Source organism: Chiloscyllium plagiosum, chromosome 11 (assembly GCF_004010195.1).
Source record: "Chiloscyllium plagiosum isolate BGI_BamShark_2017 chromosome 11, ASM401019v2, whole genome shotgun sequence".
Classification (NCBI taxonomy): domain Eukaryota; kingdom Metazoa; phylum Chordata; class Chondrichthyes; order Orectolobiformes; family Hemiscylliidae; genus Chiloscyllium; species Chiloscyllium plagiosum.
Genome location: NC_057720.1, coordinates 51,931,037 through 51,958,151, shown reverse-complemented (window position 1 = coordinate 51,958,151; position 27,115 = coordinate 51,931,037). Strand labels below are relative to the sequence as shown.

General features: G+C 41.6%; 1 protein-coding gene across 4 annotated transcripts in view; it reads left to right on the top strand.

The window, feature by feature from the left end:
- Positions 1-27,115, top strand: part of LOC122554392 (cytochrome P450 4B1-like) — a 63,054-nt gene that overhangs the window by 15,818 nt on the left and 20,121 nt on the right. For all 4 annotated transcript variants that reach the window (XM_043699323.1, XM_043699325.1, XM_043699326.1 and 1 more), the window contains 5 exons: positions 1,959-2,103; positions 5,612-5,656; positions 13,265-13,392; positions 20,364-20,488; positions 26,527-26,678. In XM_043699323.1, coding sequence (XP_043555258.1) covers positions 1,959-2,103; positions 5,612-5,656; positions 13,265-13,392; positions 20,364-20,488; positions 26,527-26,678 — 595 coding nt within the window. The remainder of the gene's footprint in view (positions 1-1,958; positions 2,104-5,611; positions 5,657-13,264; positions 13,393-20,363; positions 20,489-26,526; positions 26,679-27,115) is intronic.

The following is a 27,115-nucleotide window of genomic DNA, read 5'->3' as shown; positions in this document are numbered from 1 at the left end:
CAAATCAAAAATGAGTCATTGTGTGAAGCAGATACTGTTTTCTTCAAATGATATTGAAGTGCTTTTACAATTTATTAAATTATAGAGTTTTCTTTCTGTTCTACATTGTTTTATGCTCCTCCTCCATGGAATTGTCTCCCCTGGTTCTTGGAAGCAATGGGTGCAAATTTATCACCTGTTGAAAATGTTCTTCCATCTGGAACAGATGAAGATTCTCTTCCGAACGCTCAGTGGGTCTCATTCGGTTGCAAAGTCTTCCCAGGTGCAGCCTTTTAACTGGTGGCTTCCTCTGGTGTTTGGTCCCCATCAGAGGACTGCAGCAGAAGGCTGGCAGCCCGACCAGGATAGGTAGGCAAAGCCAGGGAACAGGGGGAGCACGGGAATGTCTTTAATGGGTGGGTGCTTAGAGCTATGTGGGCCAAAGCTAGTAGAGAACCTCCCCTACCCCCCACTCCAACCATGTAGCAGAAATGCAATCACTGGCAGATTTATTTAGGCCATAGATGCAGGTTTTCCTGTCCGTTGGACAGGCACTTTCCAGAAATGTGACATCAACCTTTCCTATTTTCCTCACAATCCAACCTCCAAACCCACCTTGAAAGATCTCGTAGGATTCCACTCATTGTTTCCTGTCCCTGAAATCTCTGCTTCTTCGGGTCCATTTTCTTTTATTAATCATAGGAGGTGGGTATCGCTGGCTGGACCACTATTTATTATCCATTTATTTATTATGAGAAGGTGGTAGCAGTTGCCATTCTTTGGTGTAGTTAAATCCACATTGTCATTAGGGTGAGAGAAAGACTGAAGGTGAAGCGATATATTTCCACTTCAGGATGGTGAGCGATGTGGAGGGAAATTTATAGGCTTTGGTGTTCCCATGTAACTTCTGCCCTTGTCCTCTAGATGGCAGTGGTCGTGAGTTTGGAAAGTGCTGTCTAAGGAGTCTTGATGAATTATTTGAGAATCATAACAATGCATCCTGTAGAGTGACAGGGATTACTGAAAGAACTTCTGAAAGGATTTCAGCACTTAACTGTGCATATACCTATGCTAGAAGTTTCTATAATTTTCAGTGTAACTACAGCAAAGACTAACGGTTTCATTGCCCCATAATTTGCAGATATAATAGCAAAGCACTATATAATACAGTGACTTTCTGAGGAAGGGTAACAGGACCTATAACGTTAACTCTAATTTCTCTTCAGAAATGCTGCCAGGCCTGCTGACGTTTTCCAACAACTTATGTTTTTGTTTATGATTTACATCATTCACAGTTCTTTTGGTTTTTACGGGTTGTATTCTCCATGACAATGTCACTACTAATCAAAGTTCAGCTGCTCATCAACCAATCTCCTCTCATGCAGTATAAATGTGGGTTTTCTCCTCGAATTTGCATTCTTGGAAAATGCCCTGATTAGTGCAAGACGAAAAACTTCAACAAAATGGGCCTTTTTTCAGCAATCCACAAACAGGACAGCAGCATAGGCACTTCTCTGGCCTAGGTGATCCTGGGCAAAGGAAGATTAAATCATCCCAGATTGGTCCTCGTTATCTAGTAATCCATGCTGGAAAATGTAAGAGCTTGACCTGCATCCTGTTTGTTTTACAGTCTAGGTAGGGGTACTTGTGAAAAATGTTCACATGGGTAAGATATAAACAAAGTACTGGAATTGTTACAGTTAAGCCCTAGTATGAATCAACATTTTCAGGAGAGGAAGGAAAAAAAATCTAACATCAGGACACCAGACCCGCACTATCCTCACTTTGCTTTAAGAATGCTGTGTTGGCTCATTTCCAGTCGTCAAGACAGTATTCTTCTGCTGAATCTTTCTGTTTGAGCCATTTGTTTCCTATTTGGATGGATCCTGAATATGCCAAGATTGCCTTTGGTTCCAGAGAGAAAATCTTCCAAGATTTGTTTAGCTTTTTTTGTTTCACCTTGTTGGATTTCATTACAGTTTTCTCAAGATGGGACAGATCTAGATAAGACTGTGGTATGGTCACAGAAATATCCATATGGACAGCAAGTGTGGTTTGGTCCATTTACAGCATACTTAGCTGTATACCACCCTGACTATGCTAAGGCATTGCTTGCATCCTCAGGTAGGAAATACAGATTTATTTCAGTATAAATGAGCTGTGCATCTTAATCTGAATTGTTAAAGAAGATTATCACTTTGTCTAGCAGGAAATATGCCACACTTTGCAAATGAAACAAGGTTATTTTGGTGATTCTATGATGTTTTATCAATAAACCCAACAAATCCTCAAAGTAATTTGCTTCTTGAATGTGTGGAACTTATATAAAGTCTTATTCTGGAAGTTTTTAACACATGCAGTACTTTTTTAGCACTATGATTTTTAATGATACTTAAATGTAAAACTGTTATATCAATTTATCCTATTGTTCTAAGTGTTGTAAAAATATACATATGTATACTGCCAATGTAAAATTCATGAAGCAATGACATTAACAGTTTTGATACCGTTTGCGTGTAACAAAGTTTACAATGAAACGAGGAAGATTATAGACTAGGAGTGAGAGAAAGGTGACAGATCAGACAACAAGAGTTTTCTTATATCATGTTCAAAACAGCAGGAATTGTTAGAATAGTCTCCCAAAGTGTCTAGAACAGCAAAATGGAGAGCATGTAATTAGCAAAAGAAAAATAAATTGATTTTCCTGAAGCAACTTCCAGCATTTTGATGATGTTGCATTATAACAAAGGTAAAGTCATTACAGTCTCACTAGACCATGGGGTTTCTCTATCATTAGAGAGAAATGAATGATGATGGTTTAACCTGAGGATCACCATGCCTCGGGTGTGGAGTAACAATTGAGAAAGTGAGTCCTATATGATAACCTCAGCTGGTGTGGGAATTGAACCCATGCTGTTGGCATTACTCTGTATCACAAACCAGCTATCAGTGTTAACCAACGCGCCTAGCGCAAATTAAGGAAAACCAATGAAAGTGGTGTATTTGGATTTTCAGTAAGTTCTTGATAAGGTCCCACACAGAAGGTTAGTAATTAAAATTTGAGCACATGAGATTAGTATGGATTGAGAATTGCTTAATAGATAGAAATTAGAGAATAACCTTAAACAGATTATTCTCAGGATAGCAGGCTATTATTATTGGATACTACAAAGGTTAGCGCTAGGGACCAATTGTCTTATTTCCAAATTGGGTGAGAATGTAAGTTAAGAGGCATATACAAGAAATCTAAAGAGAACTTGGACATTAGTGAATGGGCTAGAACATGGCAGGTGGAATATGATGAATACATGTGAAAGAATAGATTTGGTAGAAAAAACACAGAATTGCCCAATATTTAAGTTTTAAAAATTGGGAAGCTCAGGGTCCAAAGGCATTTGGGTGTCCATGTTCATTAGCTATTAATAACTAGCATACAGGTCCAGCAAGCAAATATGAAGGCAAATTGTTTGGTGACTTTCATTGCAAGGGGCTTTGAGTATAGGAGTAAAGATGTCTTGTTGCAATTGTGTCGTGCCTTGATGAGGCTGTACCTGGGGTATTGTGACCAGTTTAGGTCTCCTTGTGTAAGGAAGAATATATTTGCATAGAGGGGGTGCAATGGAGGATCACTAAACTAATTCCTGGGATGGTATGATTATTATGAGGAATGAGGAGTGATTAGTAAAAGTAGGTCTGTACTCTCTAACAGGTTCAAAGAGTCATTGGTGCTCTACCTGAAAGTTACAAGTTTCTTAGTGTTTGACAAAGTGGATATAGATAATTGGCCCAGATTTTCCAATGGCCAGACAGTCAATATTCCATTGTGGATGAGAATTGTGCATGGGGACCCTATGAAATTGCCTTCATTGTAGACTTTGAAGGAACTGCCTGGCAAATTGAAGGTTCTGCTGGGCAATTCCATAATGCATGGAATCCTCTAAAACTCCCCATTTAAATTGGAGAATTTGAAAGGTTCTTGTGAAATTCATTAAATGCATAATATAATTTCTGAGTAACTGTTAAACTGACCCCATACTTACCTGACACAACCAACTGCACTACCCTAGCTCCTGACATGACACCCCCTTTCTCTATTCTGCACCCAAACTCCCCTCATTGCCACAGGATCATTTCTGACCCTTCGACCTTCTTTTTCACTTCCACACCCAACACTCTATTCCCTCACTATTGGACACATTGCCCCCTTGCCCCACCACAGCCAACAGCTCTTCATCCACCATTGGGCTGGACCCCTATTCCTCTTCCATTGGATGCCGCTCCCCCCGTTCTCTCATTCTGCACCCGAATACCCTCTTCACCTCCCGCTAACTGCTGCAGGACCCAATACTACTCTATGCCAGATCAGATTTCACCCACACACTCTGACCTACGGTAAACACTGCATTACCTGCTTGTCCACTTGCTGTATTGCATCATAGAATCCTATTGTTTGCCATCCCCTTCCCTTCCGATGTGGCATCCTACCATACGGCATCATATCCCCTGGCACCTTACCCATTACTTACCTGACACCCTATTCTACCTGACAACTTACCCATCTGGCACCCTACCTGTAGTGATTGTAACGCAGTCAACCAGATGGATCTCATAGAATATGAGCTCCCTGATTGGGGCTGTTACTCTGGTCCAGGCAGACGGATATAAATACGAGTGTCAGAGATTCTGTTCACACGAGGAGCTGACTCTGAGGAAGTTGGATCAGTGTCAAGGACTCTGTGTACATAAATAGATGGTGTTAGATGATGGGATACCGGCCTCTGTGAAGTTATTTTACTAGCCACCACCCCCTACCCATGTCACCATACCCTCCCAGCTTCCTAACATGACATTTACATTTATCCTAACATTACTTTTACATTAGGCACTTACTGTTTGATAGCAGCTTTCAAAGTGGCTGTCTGGGCCTACAAATGTCAAAATATGGCAGCTGACTCTGTGAAAAGGGGCTGTGGTTTGCCTTCCCCCCAGTAATGCACAATTAGAGAACATCAGAACAAAGTATGGCACTGTACTTCTGAAGGATTCCCGAGACAAATCGCCTCTCAGAAATGTGGAGCTCCATCCTTTTATTCTGAGATTGCCACTGCTTAGAAAACCTGGCCCTTGATGTTTCCCCTATTGGCGAGTTTAAAACCAAGCACACAATCTCAGGATAAAGAGCAGACCATTTAAGGCTGAGATTAGTAGGAATTTCTGCATTCAGAAGGTGACGAATCTTTGGAATTCTCTGCCCCAGCAGGCTATAGAAGCTCATTAATTGAACAGGTTCAAGACAGAAATCAACAGATCTTTGGGGACTAATTTGATAAAGGAATTTATAGATGGCACAGAAAAATTGCAATGAGATAGATGACCAGCCACGATCAACGTAAATGCTGCAATATGCTCGACAGGCTAACTGACATACTCCAAAATTCCCAGATGTTTGGGTTTTAATAAATCAAGAAAGTCATACAACTGAAATTATTTTCAATAGAGAAATTTTGACTGAAAATAGTTCTACTTTTTAAATTTAAGAGAGGAATGTGGAATGCAGAAATAGACAAGATGGACTGTGATTGCAAAACTATGTGCTATATGTTTTATACGTATGTAAATGTATATTTTACAGAACCAAAAGATGATGTGGCATACCGGTTTATGCTTCCTTGGATCGGTATGTATTGTGAAATCTATTCCTGCATCATTGTATTGGAACATTTTCTTAAACTTTGGTCATAGCTATAGTAGCAACATTGAGTGTTTTTCTTTTATGCGTTAAATTGTACAGAAAAAGCATATTGTGTTTCTGAATAGATAACATCGCTCATATATTTTGAGAAATATTATTCTGGCTTTCCATATTTTTGTGCTTTTATTTGATTTGAGGACCACTTACACCACATTATTTAATTGTCTCATTTTACCACACCCTAATTTTCACTGAGTAGAAATCAAGTCGACAACAGCTGAGGAACGTGGGAAGAGTATAGGAGTTGGGAGGTCATGTTGCAGCTGTACAGGACTTTAGTCAGGCCACTTTTGGAGTATTGCATGCAAAATTCTGGTCTCCCCATTATAGGAAGGATGTTGTGAAACTTGAAAGGATTCAGAAAAGATTTACAAGGATACAGCCAGGGTTGAAGGGTTTGAGCTATAGGGAGAGGCTGAATAGACTGGGGTTATTATCCCTGGTGTGTCCGAGGCTGACGAGTGACTTTATAGAAGTTTATAAAATCATGAGGAGCTTGGATAAGATAAATAGACAAGGTCTTTTCCTTGGGATGGAGTCGTCAAAAACTAGAGGGCATAGGCTTAAGGTGAGAGAGTAAAGATCCAAAAGGGAGCTAAGGGGCAACCTTTGCACACAAAGAGTGGTGTGTTTATGGAATGAGCTGCCAGAGGAAGTGGTGGAGGCTGGTAAAATTACATCTAAAAGGCATCTGGATGGGTATATGAATAGGAAGGATTTAGAGGGATATGGTCCAAATGCTGTCAAATGGGACTAGATTAGGTTGGGATATCTGGTCGGCATGGATGAGTTGGACTGAAGGGTCTGTGTCCATGCTGTATATCTCGATGGCTCTATGACCTTTGATCTCAGCAGTATGAGACCTGGGAGATTTTTGCACTTGAACCTTAGTTGTCTGACTTGGTCTGTTCTGAAAATGTGTTGCTGGAAAAGCGCAGCAGGTCAGGCAGCATCCAGGGAACAGGAGAATCGACGTTTCGGGCTTAAGCCCTTCTTCAGGAAAGGTCTGTTGTCTGCCCAAATCCTGCAGGGAGTAGCAGCAGCAGTGTGCAAAAGCAGAATATCATTTAGCAGGAGATCACTACTGAAACTGAAGGAAGATTCTTAGTTCCCAAGTAAATAGGTCTCACAATTAAGAAAGGGGGAGCCTAGTTCAGGGGATGCTTAAACTTTTCTTGTGAAAAAGAGCACGTGTGCTCTCCATGACCCCACAACCACAGTCAAAAGTTGATGTTTAAAAGAACAGTCTCTCCTGGCTATTCTCATTAGCTTCAGCTGAAGGGTAACTTTGACTACTTCCCCTCTTAAGGCCATGTTTAAGCTGCCAGTCAAGCCTCAGTCTGTATATTTATTAAAGACGAACAGGTTTTAAGCAGCTGCTGTTGCTCTCTGGTCAGAAGAATACATTAAAATAGGAGATACGTATAATAGAGCAGATGACTAGTCAGTATATTTCTTAATTGGTTTTAATTGCCTGCTAGTACAATCTTCATTGCATATGTAGGATTAATCTCCACTATATATTATAGCGCTGTTATTAATACTATGTAGTACTTTTTTTGGCTCTGAGTTATAAGTTGACCACTAAGTCTTTTTCACTTACCAGACACTGAAACATATCCCATTACAATCATTTTCACCTGTATCCAGGCAAGTGCAAAGATTCTTGATGCAATGCAGGTTATGTTGCTTACCTAGTGTCAAGGTTAAGCAAATCTCTTCTGGTCTGGATAGGAACTTAGAGTGAGAATGAATTGTTGTGGTCCACATGGATTCTCCCAAAAATGTAGTTCTGCTGAGGGATTAAAAACAGCTCCTGACTAAACTAGATAGCAGAACCACAAAGATAATAGCCTAAGGATTGCTATCTGAGCCACATGCAAATTGGCTTAAGGTAAATAAGATTAGATTACTTACAGTGTGACAGGCCCTTCGGCTCAACAAGTCCACACCGACCCACCGAAGCGCAACCCACCCAGACCCATTCCCCTAACACTACGGGCAATTTAACTTAGCCAATTCACCTAACCTGCACATTTTTGGACTATGGGAGAAAACTGGAGCACCCGGAGGAAACCTAGACAGACACAGGGAGAATGTGCAAACTCCACACAAAGAGTCACCTGAGACAGGAATTGAACCCAGGTCTCTGGCATTGTGAGGCAACAGTGCTAACCACTGTGCCACCATGCCGATGCTGATGAGAGAGGTGAATGTGTGACTCAAAGACTGGTGGAGGAGAGACGGATTCTAATTTCTTGGTCACCGGCACCAATATTGGAGGAGAAAAGAAAGCTGTTCTGTTGGCACGGACTTCATTTACATCGCGCTGAGATCAGCATCCAGGCAAATCGAATAACTGCTGCTTTTCTCCAGCATCTGCAGTCCTCCCTTTTGCCTTTAAACTAGTTAGTTTACAGGGGAGAGTTCAATTGAAGGGACTTTTATAAAAAGAAAGGAGATAGCAGAGGTGCAGGGGAAGAAGAGATGAGTGATAAGCAGATATGAAGGAGTAGAAAATATGCACAGAAGAGTGCAGCAGAAATTAAAGCCAGAGTGACGAATAATTGTAAAAATTCAAGAACTAAGGTTCTTTATATGAATGCACACAGCATTTGTAACAAGATAGATGAACAACACAAACAGAAATAAATGAATATGACTTGATAGCTATAACAGAGTTGCAGAGTAACTTAAACTAGGAACTCAATATTCAAGGATAACCACATTCTGGAAAAATAGGCAAAAAGGAAAAGGAGGTGGGGTAGCTTTATTAATAAAGGAAGGTGTTAGTACAGAGGTCATGCATTTTGATGGAAAGAATCAAAAGGCAGACTTATTTAAATGGAGAGAAATCCAAAACAGTGAAGGCAGAGGGGTCTGGGTATCCTTGTGCATGAAATACAAAGGTTAGCATGCAGGTGCAGCAAGTCATTAAACTGTCAATTGGAATTTTTGCCTTTCACTAGAGGGTTGGAGTTTAAAAATTGGAAAGTCCTGTAACAACTGTATAGGGTATTGGTGAGGTCACACCCAGAATACTGTGCACTGTTTGGTCCCCATATTTAAGAGGATATTCTGGCATTGGACAAAGTTCAGCAGAGATTCGCTAGGCTTATTTCTGGAATGAAGGGGTTGACTTATCAAGGCCCCAACCTTTATTCTTTATTCCTTTATTCTTTAGAATTTAGGTAAGTGAGGGGTGATCTTCTTGAAAAATACAACATCCTGAGAGGGTTATATAGGGTAACTGTTGACAAGATGTTTCCACTAGTGGGGGAATCTCAAACCAGGGGACATAGATACAAAGCAAGAGGACACCCTTTTACAACTAAGAGGCGGCACGGTGACTCAGTGGTTAGCACTGCTGCCTCACAGCACCAGAGACCTGGGTTCAATTCCAGCCTTGGGCAACTATCTGTGAGGAGTTTGCACATTCTCCCCATGTCTGCGTGGGTTTCCTCTGGGTACTCCGGTTTCTTCCCACAATCCAAAGATGTACACATCAGGTGAATTGGTCGTGCTAAAATTGTCCGTAGTGGTGGTGCATTATGCAGTGGTAAATATAGGGTCAGGATGGGTTACTCTTCGGAGGGTCAGTGTGGACTTGTTGGGCTGAAGGGCCTGTTTTCATACTGTAGGGAATCTAATGTGAATTAATTTCTTCTCCTTGCAGATAATGAATGTCTAGAATTTTATATCCAGAGATTTTGATCACTAATGGTATTTAAAGAGGAAATAGATAGATTTTTGAAACATTGAGGAATTAGATCATAGAACATAGAACATTACAGCGCAGTACAAGCCTTTCAGCCCTCGATGTTGCGCCAACCTGTCCTACTAATCTGAAGCCCATCTAACCTACACTATTCCATGTAGTCCATATGCTTGTCCAATGACGACTTAAATGTACTTAAAGTTGGCAAATCTACTACCGTTGCAGGCAAAGCATTCCACACACTTACTACTCTGTGAGTAAAGAAACAACCTCTGATATCTGTCCTATATCTCTCACCCCTCCATTTAAAGCTATGCCCTATCGTGCTCGCCGTCACAATACTTGGAAAAAGGCTCTCCCTGTCCACCCTATCTAACCCTCTAATTATGTTATATGTCTCTATTAAGTCACCTCTCAACCTTCTTCTCTCCAACAAAAACAGCCTCACGTCCCTCAGCCTTTCCTCGTAAAACCTTCCCTCCATACCAGGCAACATCTTATTAAATCTCCTCTACACCCTTTCCAAAGCTTCCACATCCTTCTTATAATGTGGTGATCAGAACTGTACACAATACTCCAAGTGCAGCTACACTAGAGTTTTGTACAGCTGTAGCATAACCTCGTGGTTCCGGAACTCAATCCCTCTATTAATAAAAGCTAAAACACTGTATGCCTGAGTGGAAACCCTGTCAACCTGGGTGGCAACTTTCAAGGATCTGTGTACCTGGACACCCAGATCTCTCTGCTCATCTACACTACCAAGAATCTTATCATTAGCCCAGTACTGTGCATTCCGGTTACTCCGACCAAAGTGAATCACCTCACACTTGAATCCTGAAGAAGAGCTTATGCCCAAAACGTCGATTCTCCTGTTCCCTGGATGCTGCCTGACCTGCTGCGCTTTTCCAGCAACACATTTTCAGCTTATCTATGTCTCTCTGTAACCAACAACATCCTTCGTCACTATCCACAACTCCACCGACCTTAGTGTCATCTGCAAATTTACTAACCCACCCTTCTACGCCTTCATCCAGATCGTTTGTAAAAATGACGAACAGCAGAGGACCCAACACTGATGCTTGCGGTACACCACTAGTAACTGGACTCCAGGATGAACATCTCCCATCAACCACCACCCTCTCTCTTCTTTCAGCAAGCCAATTACTGATCCAAACTGCTATATCTCCCACAATTCCATTCCTCCGCATTTTGTACAATAGCCTACTGTGGGGAACCTTATCGAACGTCTTGCTGAAATCCATATACACCACATCAACCAGTTTACTCTCATTTGCCTAATTACATCGTAATTGCCTTTCCCCCAGCTGTAACTCTTGCCCAGTAGTATACATCTATCCCTTTCTATCACTAAAGTAAACATAACAGAATTGTGATCGCTATCACCAAAGTGCTCACCTACTTCCAAGTCTAACACCTGGTCGGGCTCATTACCCAGTACCAAATCTAATGTGGCTTCACCCCTTGTTGGCCTGTCTACATACTGTGTCTGGAAGCCCTCCTGCACACACTCCTGACAAAAACTGACCCATCTATAGTACTCGTACTATAGTGTTCCCAGTCAATATTTGGAAAGTTGAAGTCCCCCAAGACAACTACCCTGTATCTCTCACTCCTATCGAGAATCATCTTTGCTATCCTTTCCTCTACATCTCTGGAACTATTCGGAGACTTATGGAAAACTCCCAATAGGGTGACCTCTCCTTTCCTGTTTCTAACCTCAACCAATACTACCTCAGTTGACGAGTCCCCAAACATCCTTTCTGCAACTGCAATACTGTCCTTGACCAATAATGCCACACCTCCCCCTCTTTTACCATCTTCTCTGTTCTTACTGAAACATCTAAATCCTGGAACCTGCAACAACCATTCCTGTCCCTGCTCTATCCATGTCTCCGAAATAGCCACAGCATCAAAGTCCCAGGTACCAACCCATGCTGCAAGTTCACCCACCTTATTCCGGATGCTCCTCGCATTGAAGTAGACACACTTCAAACCAACTTCTTGCTTGCCGGTGCCATCTTGCGTCCCTGAAATTTGATTTCGAACCTCCCTACTCTCAACCTTTTCTGTACTCGAACTACAATTTTGGTTCCCATCCCCCTGCTGGATTAGTTTAAACCCACCCCAATAGCCTTAGCGAATTTCCCCCCCAGGATATTGGTACCTCTCTGGTTCAGATGAAGACCATCCTGCTTGTAGAGGTCCCACCTACCCCAGAAAGAGCCCCAATTATCCAAGAATCCAAAACCCTCCCTCCTGCACCATTCCTGTAGCCATGTGGTCGACTCCTCTCTCTCCCTATTCCTCGCCTCACTAGCACGTGGCACGGGCAACAAATCAGAGACAACAACTCTGTTCGTCCTAGCTCTAAGCTTCCATCCTAGCTCCCTGAATTTCTGCCTTAAATCCCCATCTCTCTTCCTACCTATGTTGTTGGTGCCTATGTGGACCACGACTTGGGGCTGCTCCCCCTCCCCCTTAAGGATCCCAAAAACACGATCAGAGGCATCACGAACCCTGGCACCTGGGAGGCAACACACCAACCACGAGTCTCTCTCGTCCCCACAGAACCTCCGATCTGTCCCCCTAACTATGGAGTCCCCAATGACTACTGCTCTGCTCCTCTTCCCCCTTACCTTCTGAGCAGCAGGGACAGACTCTGTGCCAGAGCCCTGTGCCCCACTGCTTTCCCCTGGTAAGTCGTCCCCCCCCCAACAGTATCCAAAACGGTGTACTTATTGTTGAGGGGAATGGCCACAGGAGATTCCTGCACTGCCTGCCGGATCCCTTTACGTCCCCTGACTGTAACCCATCTGCCTTTTTCTTGTACCTGAGGAGTGACTACCTCCCTGTAACTCCTCTTAATAACCCCCTCTGTCTCCCGAATGATCCGAAGTTCACCCAGCTCTAGCTCCAGTTCCCTAATGTGGTTTTCGAGGAGCTGGAGTTGGGTGCACTTCCCGCAGATGTAGTCAGCAGGGACACTAGTGGTGACCCTTACCTCCCACACTCTGCAGGAGGAACATTCAACTGCCCTCACCTCCATTCCCACTATTCTAAATTCCCAAAGAAACTGTTGAAAAATAAGGAATAAAAAATAAACTTGTTACTTTACCAATCTGGCACACAGAACCTTTTTTTTTGGTTAGAGGAGGAGCATGGGTGGGAGACACTACCCGAGTAGTGTTTCGGGTAATGCAACCACACAAATATATGACTTCCCAGAAGTCCTTCGCTCCTCCCTCGCACCTCTCAGCCAATGGCAGAGCTGGGTATGATGAGCCTGCATGAAGAAGAAGTTGAGGCCTGGGACACATCAGCTATGACCTTCTTAAATAGCAGAGTAGGCTTGAGGAGCTGAATGACCTACTGTTGCTCCTATTTCTTATTTTCTTATGTTTGAATAACAGGCCAACACAGACATGCGTCATTGTCCAAGTACAACACTCACACAGGTGTGCTATCTCAAGTGAACTGGATAGCAATCAGGAATAGTAATCCTGATTTTAATTCTACCTACCTCAAGGATTTGGACCCATTAAATAATCTACTGCTGTGCTAGCTGAATTTAAATAAATTAAACAATCAAATCAGGATCTTCCTAATTTCTATAGCTTATTTCCCTGTTTTGCAAAGCACTCACCAAATAAGTATTCAAAATGATTTTATTTTTGCTTTTTTTTCTGTATTAGCCATTCAGTTATTTATGAAATGAGAGCAGAAGTGTAACTATCCCAGTGGCATTGCAGCAATTCTTATGTTTTCTGTATTTAGTCATGTTCTATGAATTTCAGGTGATGGTTTACTTATAAACAGTGGCCAGAAGTGGTATCGTCATCGGCGACTCTTGACACCTGGATTCCATTATGATATATTGAAGTCGTACGTGCAAGAGATTGCAGAGTCCACCAAGATCATGCTGGTATGTTTTTTAAAATGAGGTTTCCGATGATAACACTAAGACTGTGATATTCTGACAAGAGTGTTCTAGACAGCCGTGATTATTGCAGTCAGCTAGCATGCCAACATCTCACTTGTGGGCCTTATATTTAAAACCAGCTGAGACAGATGAATGAAAGTCTTCACTTTTTACTTGTTTGTACAGTTCTAAAGTGAAATGAGTTTGGACCATTTCTTGATAGCTCGACATTTCAGCATAAAAATGAGTCAGGAGGTGAATTTCTTTGTGGTTTTCTCATTCCTTTTTCCTACATTTGGCGGAAGTCCAATTTATGTGATGAAGTTACAGCCACATAGAGAAATCTTAACTACACTTGTGATTTGAAACTAAGGGCCAAATCTTTTTCCATGATGGGGACATGCAGTCAGGAAGCTTCTCCACTCCAAACCAACTCAGAAGAAAGTGCCCTAGATATTTAGATTTTCATTCTATGGTGGGTGGGGGTTGTGGGATGTAGATCGTAACAGGAGTTTGGCCTTCCAACCAAGAAACAGGATGGGGGTAGCCACAGAAGCTACCAATTGAAGAGAGGGACTATTTAGAAGGCCTTCTTTGGTGCTCCAGAACTTCATCCCAACTGTTTTAAAGGAAGCCAAAATAATCCCTCTCACGTTTTTCTCTCTCTCTCTCACACGCATGAGTGCGCACGTACACACACACACACACAAACACACGTCCATAAACCTTCCATGTCACATATGTCTCTCTACTGACCTCATATCACCCTTCATAGACTGCAAACCAAATCAATGCTAACTCCTGACCTCCACTCATCCTTAACTTAAGTGCATTTCATTTCAGTCTATGCCTACAATCCTTCACCACACGCTCTATGCCAACTCAGTCTGTATCCACCGCAGCAAGCATATAGAGATGAAACAAAATAAATAAATTATATATGCTATTGATGACCAGTATTTTTTAAATTCTCGTTCATAAGAACCTCATTCAATGCACTTAAAGTCTTTCAAGTTCTTAATCTCTCATAAAAATGCAACCATTTCTTTTAAGTACCTAATCCCTCATAAAAACAAAATTTGTATTATTATTCCTGCATCAAACACTTGGAGCTGTCAAACAACAAATTTAGACTTTTCTCCCCCCTCACCCCATGGTAATGGTGGTGCTGAGTTATGGAATTGGATATACAACACGAGGATCATAGGGCTGCTCTCTCATTAGAGAGCAAGAGAGAGAGAGAGAGAGAGAGAACTGGTGGTGACTTAACCTGAGGGTCACCATGCCTCAGGTGGGGGGGAGAGGTTGAGTACGAGAATCCTTTGTGGTAACCTCAGCCGATGTGGGAATTTAACCAGTGCTATTGGCATCACCCTGTATCACAACCCAGTAATCCAGCCAACTGAACACCACAGTGAACACAAATTCTATCAATAGTAGCCCTCAGCCTGATGCAAATTGAAAACAGTGATCTTTTTGAACTCACTTTTTTTCTTGCGAACACTTAAAGAATTTGAAGATTTAAATGCCTCGACCGTTCCACTGAGTTTAAGCCACTTTAAAGCACATTCATGTCTACTTTTAACAATCCCAAAGGGCATCTGACCTCTCACAAGACTTATAAACCCCTCCCAAAGAACATCCTTTTTCAATGGGACATTTAGCCTCTTCTGAAGGTGACCTAATGTCATGTTTCTGATATCTTACTGATGGAGTTTGGCCTGTTTGAAGACTGCTGTGCTTTTACATTAACAGGTGCCTCTGAACCATGCATATACAAGCTTTAACCCACTCCTAGTGCTCCCTTGTCCAAAATGATTGGTCCTGGATTTGGAGGTGGAATTTATGGAATCTTTTCCAGTTAAATTTTCCTCTTAGTTTTCCAGTGCCAGTTCAGGACTTTGGAGTAGTATGAATGGCACATTGAGCAGAGCTCATACTGTAATTTCTTCCACTGTTTAACTATTAAAGTGTGCATTTATTATTTTACAGTTACAGGCATTCTACTTGTTAAAAATAGTTTGCTTAGTACAAACGTGAGGGGACCTGTTTAATAGTAAGGTTATGCGCACCATGTAAAAACATGTGACCAAAAGCTGACATTAGTAATTTATTCATGCCTTATGTGGGCAGCTTTATTTGCTGCCCCAATGATTGTGTACTGCATCCAGGTTGATATCTTGTTCAGGTGAAATGTATGACTTAATTCACATCAAGTTGTCTTAGTGATTTATTTCTAATCGATTTCTGTGTTCAGATTTAATTAAGTTCATTAGGCAAAATCTACACTCACAGTCAGCACTTGATGCCTGAAATGCTTCACATATGTCCAGGAGAAATTGTTTGCCTTGTCCACCAAATCACTGAACATCTGAATGGAACCAATCTTGACATTTTCCACAACCTTGTAATCAGAGCATACTTCTTTCACCAAAGTTTGTTATAAGATTGGATTATTTTGATATCGGTTGCTCATTACTGGTCCTTTCCAAATTCATAACTGATTGTTGTGGTGATTGCAGCCTAACCAAATGCAGGCCACTCAAATATTTCCACTTCTGGAAATCTGCTTTCCAGGCAGTCTCAAAGAAGTTGAACAAATTGAAGGATAGCAGCAGTGCATCACTGTCGAGAAAAGACAATCTTCTTAAACTTCATCATTCCAATGAAAGTGTTCACCTGAAACTGAAACTTCAGTTTATTAATCTTGGTTTTTGCAAAATGCACAGCTACAATTGTTGCCAAACAGTTTCTCTGCAAGGATTTGCACAGTGATGCCAGTTGAACTCAAACACCATATGAGGTGTTAAGATGACATGGTGTTGTGGCTTTGTGAGCATTTTCAGATAATGTTTATTGGATCACTGCACCTACCTTTCCCACAGCTTTAGCCCCCTTCCCCCTCCTCAAACCTGATAAAAGGTCCCGACATGAAACGTTGACTCCCCTCCTCCACTGATGCTGCTTGACCTGCTGTGCTTTTCCCAACTCCATTCTGATTTTCCAGCATCTGCAATCCTCACTGTCTCCAAGTCACTGCACTTACTCCCTTGTCCTGGACAATACTTGGTCAAGACATTGGAGATTCACATTGACAGCCACCTCGCTTCAATCAGAGAACGAAATGCCACTGGATCACACTGTGATACTGGCAAATTCTTTGCATTGTCCTTTCTTCACAGTTGACCATGAAACATTGAAATGCTTCTCAGAACAATGTATACAATATCTTGCGTAACTGAGACCTTTTTTCAAGTATCATCTATTCCCAGATCTTCAGTGAGCAATGCAATGCTGCTCAGACAAATGTTTGATTTCAAGTTGCAACACTGCTGCTGCTGTTCCACAGTTCTTTAAAGTATAACCCACACTTGTTTGATTTAAACATCACCTACTGAAAATCAACGTCACTGGGCAATACAATTGCTTCATTACTGTCACAATGGAGACTCTGTCACAAGCAGTCACTTTCAAAAGTCCTGAAAAGACAATGAGTCCTATAAACAAGTGCAAATTCTGTTGAAATTTGACATACAAAAATTAACATTACTGGTGCTGAAATGTCTCTACTTGCATCAATGTATGACAATTTGATTCATGCAATTCAACCAGAATCTGTTACTGAATGATTATTGCATTAGCTTAATTCAAAGGCATAATTCTTGCCACTTTCAATAATTTATGTTAATTTGCAACATGGACATGAATCCCTTGCATAGAAAATGCGACACATTTACCTTTATTGCAAATACAGCATTGATGAGAACATCCACCATCAGGATTGGGTTTTTTTGTGCTCTGTACAGTTCTCCCTCATCTTATGATTTTTTGATGTTTTGGTGAGCATTTAAAAATTACATCTTTTAAATTTATAAACTAATAATGCCACCAATGTGCAATTTCTGTGCAAATGCTGCTGGAGGTAATCTGATTTCCAAGCATTCACACTTTCCTGCTGCCAAACTTGGTGCCATCTCTTGGTTTGGAATAAATGGGCATAGGACAACACGTTGGTTTCACAATAAGTGAAGATTTCACTGATTCACACCTCTTTCTGTGTTGAAGATAGCATTTTGGTGTTCAAGACCTTGAAATGTACACAAGATTACTCTAAGCAGCTTGAAGACCCATTTGCTTCCCCACAAAATATTTTAACCTCATCTTAAGAAAAGAAAATGCAACTTGTTACTTCTGGTACATGTTACATCCTTCCGGACTGGCTGTCTGCTTCCCAGAACTCACTGCCTGATCCTCCTGACTGTAAACTCCCTGGAGCTGGGCTCCACATTTGACTAGAGCTGATGCCACCTGGCCTCCCTTCCCCTTCCCTCGGCCAACCTCCTGATTCTCCAAAATTCCTGGAGTTCTGAGGCTGTGGACACAAATGCATGGCCAAGTACCGACTGGTTCAGAAAGCTTGGGCTCTGTGGCTGTGGGATGCATGGATGATCATGGGCTGTGTGTGGGGTTTACCCCGCAGGTAGCTGCACAAGTGCCGGGAATGTAATTTCTGCCTTTGCCAAATGTGGACCTAAATTCTCAATTAGATGAAGAGTGAGCTGTAGAATTGAGAAACACTGCTGTCAATTGCTGCAAAATCTTTGGAATTAAGTCTTCAGCTCCAGGTTGATGTGACTTTATTTCAAGTGACTATTCCTCAACTGTGCCCCATAGCTCTATAGCCATAGTGAGCTTCTTCCTCCAGGAAGCTGACACAGTTCATTGACATGTCACTCCTTTTTTTTAACCATGCTGTGCTAGAAATAGGAATGGAATAAGTGGTTAATTTTGATCGCCATAAGCTTGATGGGCTGAAGGACCTTACACCTCTATGCTCTATGAATCAATCAGTACCACCTCCTTGCCAGCACTAATTCTAGTCCCACCTTCCCTCACTTCACTTTGACTCATGTTTGGAGGTGTTGCTTGGGAGGGAATAAGCAAGCTATACAAGGAGCTATCAGAGAAAGTTGAGGCACAATGTAGTTCCATTGAACCGTGGTGGGCTTAAATATTTGCTCATCCTCATTATTCTCTCTACAATCATCATCAGCATAGTCTATGAAGATGTTTTTACTTCTCTTCATCATCATCATCTTCCTTTTCACAATCATCAGGCTTTCCTTCATGATGTTTGAGTCCCTTTCCTGTGATGGATCCATCAAAAAACAGTCTGCTAAGAATGAGTCAGCAAAGCCCTATTGTGATTGATGTGGAGGTGCCAGTGGACTGGGGTGGACAAAGTCAAAACTCATAAGACACTAGGTTATAGTCCAACAAGTTTATTTGAAACCATAAGCTTCCGGAACTCCTACTCCTTCCTCAGGCAGCTAATGTTGTGATTGAGACAGATAAAGCTTTTGAACCGTGTTATTGTAGAGAAGTGCACCCACCAAACTTGGTGCTATTACCTTGTCAATCAACATTAGTGTCTTCTAGGGCCAGATTCCGCTGTAGCTTCTCAGTTTGCTCAGTGTAGAAAGTTATTTAATATCAAGATTTCCCCATCTGGTGGCCAATTTTGCCGGCAATAACAATGCATGGGTTACCATATAAACCCATATTAAACATCCCATTTTAACACAATAGAACAGCCCAAAGTATAATACAAAGTTACATTAGGAGAATTATGTTCCTCTAGAGAGTGGCCTGACAGAGAAGTTCATGGTGGGAGTGTTGCCCACTTCCATTGGTATTGGGATGGCATGGTGGCTCAAGGATTAGTACTGCTGCCTCACAGCACAGTGATTCTGGTTCGATTCCAGCCTCAGGTGACTGTCTGTGTGGAGTTTGCATGTTCTCCCTATGAGTTTCCTCTGGTTTCCTCCCATAATAATATTAAAATAATAATATTAAGTTGTTTCCAGATGGAGTATTTGGGCTCTCACAGAAGTAGATCAGAAAAATTCATCAATATTCTTAATTATTAAAATTCCATTAATACCCAAAGCCAGAGCATTCGAGGAATTCCTAGATACGCACATGGATAAGCACATGAATGATGATGGGTTAGTGTAGGGGGACGAGCTGAGAATAGTTCACAGGTCAGTGCAACATTTGCACTGTATTATTCTATGTTCTATGTTCTATACCACAGCAGTTAAATTCGCATAAGACAACAGGCATAAATTAACAACAAAGGTTTTTGGAAAAATATCTGGCACACACTTCTATACACAAACAACTCTAAACAGACCTTCTAGACTAGTGAGATTATAGCTTTCCCATTTTCCATCGCATATTCACAAAACTAGAGTATGGTAAATAAATTTGTAACATCTTTCAGATCGCAATCTCAGACTTAAATTTAACAGTTGGTGTAGTTACAAGAGCATCCATTGCATTTTTCCCATAAATTAATTCCTGAATTTATGCAGCCTTAAGGTAAAGATTCCACATTCTTTTGCAAGCAGTTCATTTCCTCATTGATTTCAAGTTTTACTGGCTTCCCCTGAGGTCTCTGTGTCTCCCACCTCCACCACTTGCACCCTCCCTGTCTCAGTGTTCCTTTATCAATAGGTTTACAACTGTTCTCTGCAGCCTCCCTGTCGAACCCTCCCCCACTTTGGAGTCTCCCCTCTCTATCCCCATCCAATCCCCCTTGCAATCTCTCTCTCCTCTTTCTTTCTCTCTCTGACAGCTTTTCAGCCTCCTATCTCCTGCTATCTCCTTGCAGCCTCTCACTCTACTCTTAACTTATCAGGCACTATCCTTCATGTTTCCAACCTTCTCCCACACACACTGCAGGATTCTATCTTGACAGAAAGGTGACAGACCCTGCTTCCCAATGCTTCAGACCTGAACTTCCCAGCTCTCGGTGCTCTGCCAGCTTTTTCTTACTTACCATATACTCAAGTCACACCTGCTCCAGAGCTGTGTAATAACATCACTGAACTGATTGATTAGAAAATAGCTAATTACTGTGTTATTACAGCCCTGGATGGGGTGTGAATTAATCATATCTGTCTCCACAGGACAAATGGGAGCTGCTCAGCACAAAAGAGCGGTCTGTGGAACTCTACCATCACATCAGCCTGATGACATTGGATAGTATTCTGAAATGTGCCTTCAGTTTTCACAGCAACTGTCAGCTTGAAAGGTTAGGATTTGAAAGATTTAAAAAGTAACTTTTTATGCATTCTTTTAACTAATTGTAGTCTCAGATAAAATGAGAATGTCTCCCTCTTTCTGTAACTGTCTCTTTCCTGGTTCAATTTTTTCATCCCCTCACTAGTCTTATAATGAATGTGAACAAAGGTGCCTGATCACTTAGCCTACTAGTGTCTAATTCCTCTCTGCTATATTAACACGGCATGAAACCGTTGATTTCAATTTTTATTCTTTTATTAAAAATACTAAAGACAGAAATTCATATGATAACATCATGTGGTTTATATTTTGTCTCCTCTCTCTCTCTCTCTCTCTCTCTCCATCTCTCTCCCGTTCACCCCCTTGTGTAACTCATACATTTCTCTGGTCCTCATCAATGTTTGACTTCTTTCTTTTGGGGACATTTTAAATAAGAATGGGTTTTGGGAGCACTTAGATCGGGAATGGGGAGAGGACTGTTTGGGGCTAGTGTTAGATTTAAGATGTTTGCAACACAATTGAACTGGAATGTTCTGTATACCTGCTACCAATCATATCTCATTGGGACAGTTGGGCCTGGATTTTCATTACTGAGATGGCTAGCTTGAATTGAGACCTGGCTTGCCATACTTGGTTTGTTATAAAGTGTCTCAAATGGCATAATATTCATTCTGGGGGAAGAGGGTAAGGTGCAGGATGGAGTTTACCTTCCACCACTGGAAGGTGTCACAGGGTGGCTAAGTGCTGAAGCAGGAAATTTAAAAACCCACTTCAGTCCCCTGAGACTTTGTCCCAATTGTTTGTTACATTTTAGAGCATCTAGTCCACATCCTTCATACTCCATCACCTCCTCACTCACTCACTCAATCTCCTTTCCATCATGCCAGTACATGATCCACATCCCCTCCCAATGGCCCATCGCACCTCCCATATCAACCCACAGGATGTCCATGCCCATTTACCCAATATACACAATGTACAGAAACAATGAACTCTATAGCAATGATAGCATGCATGGAAATTCATAATTCTTGGAAAATAAAATTTGTCCCACAACACTGCAAAAGTGTCGATGAAACAGATCACTAAAGGATCAGTAACAGAATTGTATCAATAACATAAACATGAAGCAATCCACACCTCTTAGGCTTAAGCAAATAAACATTGAGGCATTGACGAACGAGATTACAGTGAAAAGAAACATAACTTTAGTAAAATGTTATTCAAGCTAAGTCACCAATTCTAGTCAGCTGTCAATATGAATTCTGTGGGAAGATTTTAACAGTGCTATGTAGGATAAAGACGAGTTTCAGTTGCTTAAATATTGCTGGACAGGATAAACCAATCCATCAGAATTTGGACTATAACACCGTGAGATATGGAGAATCCATTGAGACGTCCTATGGGTTGATATGGGAGGTGCGATGGGCCATTGGGAGGAGATGTGGATCATGTACTGGCATGATGGAAAGGAGATTGCATGGGGAGTGAGTGAGGAGGTGATGGAGTATGAAGGATGTGGACTAGATGCTCTAAAATGTAACAAACAATTGGGACAAAGTCTCAGGGGACTGACTGCCCTTGACTGCATTTAAAGCTGCAGTGATCTTAAAATAATATGAACATGCAAAGGATGAAAACCATGATCAAACTTTAAGGATTAACTTATCACTTCTTAAACAGTAACCAAATTCCCAGCGCTGTAACAGGTAGAATAATGGAATTCCTACAACACGGAAGCAGGCCATTCAACTCATCGAATCTACACCAACCCTCCAAAGAGCGTCCCACCAAAACTCAACACCTCCCCCCCAAACCCCCTTATCCCTGTATTTCCCATGGCTAAACCACCCAGCTTGCACATCCCTGGACACTACAAGCAATTTAGCATGGACAATCCACTGAACCTGTACACCTTTGGACCATGGGAGGAAACCCATGCAGACACAGGAGAATGTGCAAACTCTACACAGTCTCCAAAGGCTGGAATCAAATCCTGAATCCTGGCGCTGTGAGATAGCAGTGCTAATTGAGGCAGCAGTTCTAACCACTGAGCCACTGTGTCACCCCTTGTCAAAGGAAGTGACTGTAAAAAGATAATGACAATTTCCTTTAAATTTAGATAAGCATTTTTTAATAAAGGTGGGACTGTTGCTTGAAATCTCTGAAACATACAGCATTGGACGTATGCTGCAGTCACACTTTGTTAACCTTGCGAATACCCTAGAAGTGTTTGAAGATGGAGTGCATATTAGTGAGTTGTCACTCAATATCACTTGCTGTTCGTCCTGCTGAATATTATTTAAATTTGATGACCCAGAGGTCTCCAACAGAATCAAAGATGAGCCAATTCAACAAGTAAAGGACTTGGTCACCTCCCTTAAAGCAATGAATCACAAAACTTGGAACTATGCACATATCTCTGGGTTAAATTGTAAAGTCAATGTGGCTACTTGTTTACATGTTGGAATTGGTTTAGATTTGTCAGATTTTGACAACCTATGTCATCATTCCATCATCGGCTTTTGAACATGTTCTTGTCATATTTGCATTTGAATGGGCGTGATATTTAACAATCAGTGTAACTGCGATGGGGTATGGCAAACTTTATGACTTATGAGGGAGGCTGCAAGTGAGAGAAAGAATGGATCTCTTGTAATTATGTGATGTTTACTTCAATACGAAGAGATGGAAATGGGCAAACAATGAGGGAAACTCAATTATGTTATAGATAGAAATCACAAAAATTCAGGAACAAGAAAGAGGCAATTTTGAAGTGAGGCAGTGAAATAAAGATCAAAGCCCAGTTGACTGCCTGGGCCTGAACTCTGGGGAATGCTGTCCTGGTCAATGCAGCCAAGCTTAGGAGTGAAGAGAATAGGAGAAAACGAGGATTGTAGATCAGAGTCAAAGAGTGTGGTGCTGGAAAAGCACAGCCAGTCAGGCAGCATCCAAGCAACAGGAGAATCGTTGTTTCGGGCATAAGCCCTTCATCAGGAATGAGATTTGTCGGCCAGGGCTGAGAGCTAAATGGGAGGGGGGACAGTTGGGGGGAAGGTAGTTGAGAAAGCAATAGGTGGATAAAGGTGAGGGAGAAGGTGATAGGTCAGGGGGGGAGTGATAGACAGGTCCGGAGGGCGGTGCCTTCATTACTTCAGTGGTGTAGAGGTCAGTGCACAACACTACCACTGCGTCCCCATCCCCCCTTGTCTGCTGGCTTGATGGTGAGGTTGGGGTTGGAGCGGAGGAAGTGGAGAGCTGCTCATTGTGAGGGAACAGAATAGGTGATTGAACGAGAAATGACATGAAGAATCCTCACCACAAGTGGAAAATAAATCCAATATGGATTCCCACTGCCCTTCATTCATTTCACTTGGCTAGATTTGAACCTATAAATCAGAGGAATCTCTGTGGGATTGATTTTAATCACAGTAAGTTTCAAGCAGAAGTGGATGCAGAATCAGAGCAAAGACGATTTAATAGGTTAAGTTTCAGGTCTGGTGTATTTTTACTGCATGCTCATTCAAATGCCAATCTGTAGATAAATCAGACATCTTCCAGTGTGGGTAGATCAGATGATCAAGTAGTGGCAAGGAAGGGATTTCTGGAAGGTTGCAAGGAACATTAACCATTCTGCTTTCAAGAAAAAAAGAATTGACATCCATCTAAGGAATAAATTTGTGATCAATTGCAGGTAATGGAAGTCAGCACATGATATTTCATCATTTCTACTGTATTTCCAATCTGCATTTGTTCGGAATGTTATTTGTTATTACCCAATCAGAATCACTTCCAGTTAATTACTTTTGAAATATGCTCACTTGTTGTATAACCAAAGATAGTAACCAATTTACACACAGAAAGATATCAAAAGAGTAAAAAGTTAACTAGTTAAAGAAAAATGATTAATGCTTTTCGCAACTTCAGGATGTCCCAGAGATGTTAGTAAACTCAACTTTCATGGAGTGAAATTTTATATTGTTTTCATGGTGCCATATAAGTAGACAAATATGAGAGTGGTCCTAAGGGAAGAGTACTTAACTGGGCCAAAGCCAATTTTATCAAAATTAGGCAGGAGCTGAGAAATGTGGATTGGACACAACTATTTGAAGAGAAGTCCAGTTTTGATATGTGGGAGGTTTTCAAAGATAGGTTAAAGATAGTGCAGAATAGGCATGTCCCATTGAAAGCAAAGGATAGGAAAGGCAATATTCGTGAACCGTGGATGACAGGAGAAATCGTACAACTAGCCAAGAGGAAAAGGGAAGCATACAGAAGGTCCAGGCAGCTAAGAACAGAACGGGCCCTGGAGGAATATCGGAAGAGTAGGACCAGTTTTAAACGAGGAATCAAGCGGGCTAAAAGGGGTCATTAAATAGCTTTAGCGAGCAGAATTAAGGAGAATCCCAAAGTGGGTAACTTGAGAAAAGATTGGTCCGCTAAAGGATAATGAAGGAAAGCTGTATGTTGAACCTGAGAGAATGGGTGAGATTCTGAATGATTAATTTGTATCAGTGTTCACTGAGGAGAGGGGCATGACGAATGTTGAGATTAGAGATAGAAGTTTGATAACTCTGGATCATGTTGACATAAGTAGGGAAGATGTATTGAGTAGGCTAGAAATTATTAAGGTGGACAAATCCCCAGGACCAACGGGATCTATCCCAAGTTGCTGAGGGAGGTGAGAGAGGAAAAAGCTGGGGCCCTGATAGATATCTTTGTAGCTTCCTTAAACACAGGTGAGGTGCCGGAGGACTGGAGAGTTGCTTATGTTCTCCCCTTGTACAAGAAGGGTAGTAGGGATATTCTGGGTAAGTACAGACCAGTGAGCTTGACGTCAGTGATGGAAAAGTTGCTAGTGAAGGTACTGAGGGATAAAATCTATTGATATTTAGAAAAGAATGGGCCTATTAGTGAAGGGCAACATCATTTTGTGCAGGGGAAATCGTGCCTTACCAATTTAATAGAGTTCTTTGAGGAAGTGACCAAGTTGATAGATGAAGGATGGGCTGTAGATGTCATATACATGGACTTTAGTAAGGCGTTTGATAAGGTTCCCCATGGTAAACTAATAGAGAAAGTGAAGTCACGTGGGGTGCAGGGTGTTCTAGCTAGGTGGATAAAAGAACTGGTTGAGCAACAGGAGACAGAGAGTAGTAGTTATGGGGAGTTTCTCAAAATGGAGAAAGATGACCAGTGGTGTTCCACAGGAATTAGTGCTGGGGCCACCATTGTTTGTGATATACATAAATGATCTGGAAGAGGGCATTGTTGGTATGATCAGCAGATTTGCAGATGACATGAAGGTTAGTGCAGTAGCAGAAAGCATAGGGAACAGTCAAAGAATACAGGAGGATATAAATAGATGGGAGAGTTAGGCGGAGAAGTGGCAGATGGAGTTCAATCCAGGCAAATATGAGGTGATGCATTTTGGGAAGTCTAATTCTAGAGTGAGCTATACAGTAAATGGAAGAGCCTTGGGAAAAGTTGATGAGCAGAGAGATCTGGGAGTTCAGGTCCATTGTACCCTGAAGGTTGCTGCACAGGTGGATAGAGTGGTCTACAAAATTATGAAGGGTATAGATAAGGTAGATAGAGATATGCTTCTTCCCAGGGTGAAGGATTCAATAACGAGAGGTCACTCTTTCAAGGTGAGAGGTGAAAAGTTTAAGGGGGATACACGCGGCAAGTACTTTACACACAGGGTGGTAGGTGCCTGGAATGCGTTGCCTGCAGAGGTGATAGAGGCAGGCATGGTAGATTCATTTAAGATGCATCTGGACAGATGCATGAGTAGGTGGGGAGCAGAGGGACACAGATGCTTAGGAACTGGGCGACAGTAGATTTGGATTAGCTCAGGCTTGGAGGGCTGAAGGTCCTGTTCCTGGGCTGTAAATTTTCTTTGTTCTTTGTTCTTTTAAGCCTCTCTTAACTACTATACGTTATTGTAAATGACAGTAGTATAGTAGTTCATGACGTGTGACAGAAGTCATTAACTAAATGAAAATTCAACAATTCTTTTCCCTGAATTCTGTTTTCATTTTCCAGTAACAACTCATATATCCAGGCTGTCTATGAACTTGGATTCCTTGCTAGTGAACGATTTAAAACCTTCCAGCATCATTATGACCTTATCTATTACCTCACCCCTAATGGGATCAGATTCCGGAGAGCCTGCAACTTGGCTCATGAACACACGGGTAAGCAGGACTTCCCAACAGACCGGGGTCAGCCAATACCAAACTGCACAAGCTGTAGAATTCAAAAAAAAGTATCAGAATGAAGAGATATAAAATCATTTAGCCAGTTGTCCATTTAATATACTTTCAAAAATATTAACTTGGATGTTGCATGAGAATGGGTGGGATTGCGGCATGCCTGATATTAGGTGACTTTATCAATGAGTAATGAAATTGATGCAGTGGTAGGATATGCCATTTGAAGTTGGATTCACTAGTCTTCACAATCCATGTGATGTTGCTAAACATCCTGCACTGCACCAGAAAAAAATGTCTCTTTTCTTGCAGAGACATTTCTGTATTCTTGCTGTTCTTCTGTTTATTCCATTAGCATATATGTAGAGGTCTCCTGCACCACACACCCACACCCATCCCATAGGAAAGAAGGATGCCTCACC